This window comes from Etheostoma spectabile, chromosome 19 (assembly GCF_008692095.1).
Source record: "Etheostoma spectabile isolate EspeVRDwgs_2016 chromosome 19, UIUC_Espe_1.0, whole genome shotgun sequence".
Lineage (NCBI taxonomy): Eukaryota > Metazoa > Chordata > Actinopteri > Perciformes > Percidae > Etheostoma > Etheostoma spectabile.
The window spans coordinates 2,631,728-2,638,145 of record NC_045751.1 but is presented as its reverse complement, the minus strand read 5'-3'; the positions used below and the strand labels follow the sequence as shown (position 1 = coordinate 2,638,145).

The window sequence follows — 6,418 nt, the reverse complement described above, 5'->3', positions numbered from 1 at the left end:
CATAATAATAAAATGATCAACAATTATGTTTTTAATCAAAAGGTTGACCAAATGGTGAATCTATTTTGTCACTGGCAACAGCAAGGATCTTAGTAAAACCTCTGTGCTGACGGTGTGTATTGTTGACATTCAATACACATTCAGACTAGATTCTTTGTGCAATTTCAGCATGGGGTTCATTGAAATTGCATTGCTATATCTTATAAAAGAACTCATCAAGTAAACAAGGAAATCATTCATACCTACAGTATGTGGCTAGGCGGCTTTCAAAACATGTTTTGACCCAACCAATTCCGGAAAAAGACATTTTTCAATTTACTACAAAGTCACTGATATTGAGTTGCAGCTCGGACTCAACTGTTTGAAATCTATTATTTTGATTGGATGATACCTGTAGGCAGGTCAGTAAAGCAGTTTTTTTTAAATGCAGCTATTGGGACCCACCAAGAGAGTATAATAGCATAGCCATGCTGTCTCTCTTTAAGTTTCAAATTCTTCTCTTGTAAGCAGTGAATAATCTCAAGGTAGCCTGGAGGAATCTTTGGAACATTTTGTTAAAGTATTTCAGAGAAAGAGGCTTTGCTCTGATTTCCTTTTTTGATGTAGTATAGAGGAATGGCTGTCCTCAAGGAAGCCGCTAACTTTAATGGTTACTCATTTAAATAAAACCTGAGGTGCCTCTGTCTTCCACACACACACACACACTTTTTTTTTCTCCCAGATGGCCTCGCATTCAATTTTGTCAGAAAGGCTTTGCCGTCATAATAAATATGTGTCATGTTGTCAGCTTGTCGGCCCTGTGTGTTGCTTTTAGAGGCCGCCGCTGCCCTTCCTGCAGCTTAATAGCCACCCCGGGTCGAGCCTTTGCTGCACTAATCAAACCTACTTAGCACCTGCCCTCCCTCAGGTTAGAAAGCTACCCCATGTCTGTGTCTGCCTGCTTTTGTATTGGTGTGTCTTTCATTTGACATGTACTGCTTTGACTTGTTAGAATTGTGTGAACAATTGCATAGTATGAGTAAAGAAGAAAATGAAAGACTGCAAGTGTTTATGTGGAGTCATGCGATCGACATTAGAAATTAATTGGTTTCAGTCTACGTGCAAGTTTACCACATCATTTCATCTGGTGTCAAGCCATTCAAATTTGTATTGTTCAGAAAAAAACAACTTACTTTTCTTTATGCTGAACCTCTGCTGTCAGACATGAAAATGACAATCCTAAAGTGTTTTTCCTACTTCTGCATATACACGTGTGTAAGCCTATTTTAATCATATACTTTTTTCCTCATTCGTTAGCATATGTTGCCTAATTTATATCTCTCCTGCAGTGCTCTCCTGTGTCCGTCACTAAAGTAGAGGCTTTTGCTATAAGTGCATTTTATTTGCCTCCTGTCCCCAGCTTTGGAGGCCCAATTTCTCCCACTTATACCTCAAACGTCCCAAGCGTCTCACTGCCAGTGTTAAGACGACAACTTGATAAGTCAGTTGGCACTTAACACAAATACTATTATGTGAAGCCAAAATGTCAGACTTTCTGGATAAAACCTTTTAAGCTCAATCATTGAGAAATGCTCAAGCTTGGATCGACTGGAAAAGCTTTCATTATTGTTTTGGCGTGATGAGAGTCTGGTTTTGCCAAGCCTCAAGTTCGTGAAGTGAAAGTTTCTTTATTTAAGAGATGTGGATTTTTCTTCAGTAGTCCCATTTCCAAACAGATGGCTTGTCATGATACAGCATATGGTCCTGGTATCAGTCGTTCAGAACGCTTATGACTTTAAATATGGACATTATTAATATTTATGGGATTACAATATGACTCAGTATCTTATACTGTATGGTCACACGTAAGTGGTTATTACAAACTTGCTCTCCAAACGTGGTGGCGCAAATTCATTTAAAATTCCTTATTGCGAGTGTCGGATGCAGAGTGATTTACCTTTGTGTCTGTCTCATACGCCGCAGTCATCGGTAACAGACTCCAGTGAGGAGAGAGCTGCAGCTATGACAAGGGACAACAAGGACAAGGTTGGTGTTCCCAATTACCCTCCACTGACAACTTGTATCAGTGTTTTGTGTTTGTTGTTCCACAGTCCACAGAACCAGGTCTAAAATGTAAGAAGTAGATGTGTTTTCACCATGCACTCAAAATGTTGTCAATGGCAACACACATGTCTGTCAATAGATGTAGGTACCTGTCAGCAATGTGTCGTCAATCTAAAGTTGTTGCCCTTTGTCTCTTCTCCGTAGGAGGGTTACAGTCACAGTAGACTTTTCCGCCTCTCCCCAATTAACCCTTTCACTCCTACCCCGTTTAAGGTTTGTGGGTCTCTGTGTTGTGCCTTCCACTTTCCCTTTCTGTGTATGCTCGTACAGATGTGTTGATACACCACATTACAGGCCATGTACTGAATATACTCATGCTGTACATGCATACACTCGTATGTGTCCTAACATCTCCTCCATCTGTCTGAATTCCTTTGTACGTTTTTGTGGAATCGGAATATGTTTTGTCCTTTTTCTTTATATTTTATTCATTTTAATTGATTGAGCTGTACTTCAGTGGATGACAAAAGCCAATTTTAGATTGTGTGGCTTGATAGCTTGTTTGTACTTTGCTTTTGTATTTAAACAAGTAATCAAAAGTGTGATTTGTTGCTCTTGGTTTTAAGGTAAGTGCACACGATGGTTGAATGTTGAATTGTAATTACTAATTTAATGATATGCAATTACATCAGTTATAATTAAGCAATTAAAATGTCTCATTTATGACTCTAAGCATAATGTTATTATAAATTAAGCTAATTTCTTATTAACCTCATTCTGATTTGAGCCTCTGGCATCTATATGGAACACTCACTTCATTATTCCTCAGGCTAAAACTAACCTATCCTGCTAAAACTCATGAAGCTGTTAATGTGAACCAAGCACATGGCTTCTGTTGATGACATCAACAGCGCTCACGTGTTTTCCTATCTCTATAAACCTCTTATCAAGTTAATTCAAAATCAAGCACAAAGGTGAAATTGTTCCTCCTTTTCTTTACCTTTCACTAAAACTATTTTCCAACTCCATCTGTGGCGTAACAGCTGGCGAAGCGTGAAGAGGCGAAGACATCTCCCACTAGCGCTGTCCTCCTGCCAGTGGTGCCCCATGTGGGAGAGACCGATACGGACACGCTGACGGAGACTCCTGGCAGACCTGCTGAGACGGAGGAGGAGGAGGAGGTGGTGGAGGATGAGTTTGGATACAGCTGGAGTGAGTTCGCTTAATCTTTTTCTAAGGGTGTAATTATATATCCTGTTAGAACCAGCAGTAAAAAGGTGTAATTTGTCACATTGCTTTTCACTGGTTGATTTCATTTCACAATAGCCTATCACAAGTAAATCCTATGTGTTTATGTGTGAATTTGACTTGTGAGGATGATGTGGGTCTAGAGACTTGCATCATATACTTATCCTACTGGAAGTTTCAGCTAAAAAGAATAAATTAAAGTAGACAGTATTTTGATGCACTAGCTGTAGCAAGCTTTATCACCTATCTGCCACTAGAGGACCTCAAAGGTACATTTTGTTTCCGGCCTGCTCATAAAGCCATCCAGAGTCTGCAATAAAAAAAGCACAGATGCACATGCTTGAGGTGGCTGTACTTTAGCAAAACCTTAAGGACTCAATGTCCCAATTAAACTGTTAGCATCCTGCAGACGCTCTAATGTGGGATGCACTCACCGCTTCAAGGAGAACGGGTCACATTCATAGCCACATTCAAGTCAGGCAACCAGCATAAAGGACAGACTTCCAGCCTCCAAGCACTCGGGACTGTGAATGTGTGTGTGTGAGGCAGTGTGTTCCAATCCTGCGGGGATAAGATTGATGAGGTTAGGGCCCGGGGAGGTGAGTTGTGGAGATTAGTACAGGACTGATGGTCCAACAGTGGCAGGGAGCCCAGAACAACAGGAGCCCATTGGTATGAACAGTGGCTATCTAACACACCAGAGACAGCAAAGGTGGAGGGAAAAAGAGGGGGGAGTGGGGTAAGAAAGGAAGGGATAACAATGGACACAAGATTGAGACAAAGAGATAGAAACCCAGCACACTGACATTTAAAACTAGAACTATTTTTACTTTTGGGGCCTACGCATCTCACCCAATCCAAACACCTTCCCCCTTTTTTGAGCAGCAGGACATAAACGGGTATAGAAACCCAGATTCTGGCACTATTCCACAGTATTTTCAGCTTACATCTGTCCGTAACGACTTTACCCGCTTCTTTCAGATAACATAATCCAGCGCTATGGCAGCCTCCCCGGTGTCATACACATGATCGAGCTGGAGAAAGGCAAGGCAGGCCTGGGCCTCAGCCTGGCGGGGAACAGGGACCGCTCTCGCATGAGTGTGTTTGTGGTGGGAATAGACCCCAACGGGGCAGCTGGCCTGGACAAACGGATGGTAGTAGGGGATGAGCTGCTGGAGGTAAGCTGTGTATTCATTTACAATGGGAAATAAAGTTAGCAGCAAAGTCATTGGCATTCAGCAGATGAAACCAACTGAACTGTACAATAGACATGTGCTTAAAATGGCAGAATCCATCAAGTCTGATAGTTCTCACCCCCCCGCTGCAGAATTTAAGATGCTGCCCTCATTTTCCAGCTTCATACAGCCACCAGCCAAAACAAATAGATAGAAATTCTCCTTTGTACCCTCTTCTATCTCTCTCTGTGTAAAGAATAGGTGACGTCTGCACATAAGGCACACTTTGAACTTAAACTTTTAATGTTGTGGTATTCATTTACCCATTTGGTCTGACCCTGTATTTTTAATCAATGTTGTCGTCTTGTAGTCTTGTACTGTATGTCAACTTCTTTGCTACTGCAGCAAAACTAATCACCCCTCAGGGACAAATAAAGTCTTGAACTTGAACTTCTCAACTCTCGTGGGTTTGACAACAAAGCTGGCAGGATATGTGACTCCTTAATATCTTTTATGTAGAATTTAAGCATGCTTTTGTGTTATGTCTTTTTGCGTCATTGTTTTGTATTACATATTTACTCTGGGAGAAAAGGTGTGTATAATTCTATATTTTTGTATGCTGTCAGATCAATGGGCAAATCCTTTATGGCCACAGTCACCAGAATGCATCCTCCATAATCAAGAGCTCTCCCTCCAAAGTCAAAATCATCTTTGTCAGGTAAAACAAAAACAATTTTCTTCCTATTATAAAAGCCTCTATGAATACATTTCCATGGCAACAGCAACTCCATTTCATTGTTAGCCTGCTTATGATGAAATCAGACCTGAAAAGTTCATTGTAATGCCATTCAAAATTCAATAGAGGGAGCTATTGTAATTCAACAGAAGGGTGCACTTGAAGGTGAAGTAATCCACATTCAGTGGTGACTAACAGATTCTCTCATGCACATCAAAAAGGAAGCATATTTATTAGCTAGCATATAAACAGTGAACAGTCATTTCTTGTACACTAATTACAAAACACAATATATACTATAAAGATTAGATTTGGTTGTTATATGCTACATATTCTGTGTGTGTGTGTGTGTGTGTGTGTGCTTGTATTCATGTATTTCTCCGAATGATTTGTATAGACGTTGTAGGGAGACGTTTGCTAAATAAGTTTGTGGTGTCTTGTAATTGTATGTGGGATGGGCCAAATGTTTGGCATGACACAGAAATAAAAATGAAACTAACTAGTATGTAGTATAAACTGTATACAGTTAGTATGAAGTATGTATTTGGGACATAGCAGCTGACACATCAGCATTGAATCAGACACGTTTGATCCTTGCCCCTTGCCCCAAACAGTGTGTGCCGAAATCACACTACTTAACCTTTTACATAGCTCGTATCCCTTTTCTGAACCCTGGAAGAGACGCTGTGATCAGCCGACGTAAATCATGGCTCCGCTGTCACAAAGCAGAGGAGCGACCATTTATGTGAGTTATGACTCTTTGGAACAGGAACACGGAGGCGCTGAACCAGATGGCTGTGGGACCTGTGAGAGAACACGAAGGAGACAAAGCGGAGCCCCACACTGAGGTAACACACACACACACACACACACACACACACCACAAGTTGTGTGGTCCTGGAGTTCCTAACCTCCCACGCCTGTGTGTAACTCCCAAGACAACCAAAAAACCACAACCACGCTCCGTACTGTCTTCCCACTAGCCAACAGACACGAACACACGTTTCAGTTATTTACTTCACCCTGTATCAACTACTGCCTGCTTTCTCACAGCTAGAAACAACTGCTGCTAACGGGGATGCCCATACTTCAAAATATGAGCATCACGTCATAAAGCTGAAGGTGAGAAAAACTGGACCCCACCGTCGCCGCAGTATGGGGGATACACATCTCTCACTCACACACTCACACACTCACACACACACACACACACACA

At 41.4% G+C, this 6,418-nt stretch overlaps 1 protein-coding gene across 9 annotated transcripts in view; it reads left to right on the top strand.

The window, feature by feature from the left end:
- The window catches only part of mpdz (multiple PDZ domain crumbs cell polarity complex component), a 46,651-nt gene that overhangs the window by 29,872 nt on the left and 10,361 nt on the right, over positions 1-6,418 (top strand). For 7 of the 9 annotated variants that reach the window (XM_032544040.1, XM_032544039.1, XM_032544034.1 and 4 more), the window contains 7 exons: positions 1,963-2,025; positions 2,248-2,316; positions 3,087-3,255; positions 4,273-4,469; positions 5,093-5,184; positions 5,972-6,050; positions 6,256-6,324. In XM_032544040.1, the coding sequence (XP_032399931.1) occupies positions 1,963-2,025; positions 2,248-2,316; positions 3,087-3,255; positions 4,273-4,469; positions 5,093-5,184; positions 5,972-6,050; positions 6,256-6,324 (738 nt within the window). The remainder of the gene's footprint in view (positions 1-1,962; positions 2,026-2,247; positions 2,317-3,086; positions 3,256-4,272; positions 4,470-5,092; positions 5,185-5,971; positions 6,051-6,255; positions 6,325-6,418) is intronic. The other 2 variants (XM_032544035.1, XM_032544036.1) reach the window with 2 other exon arrangements.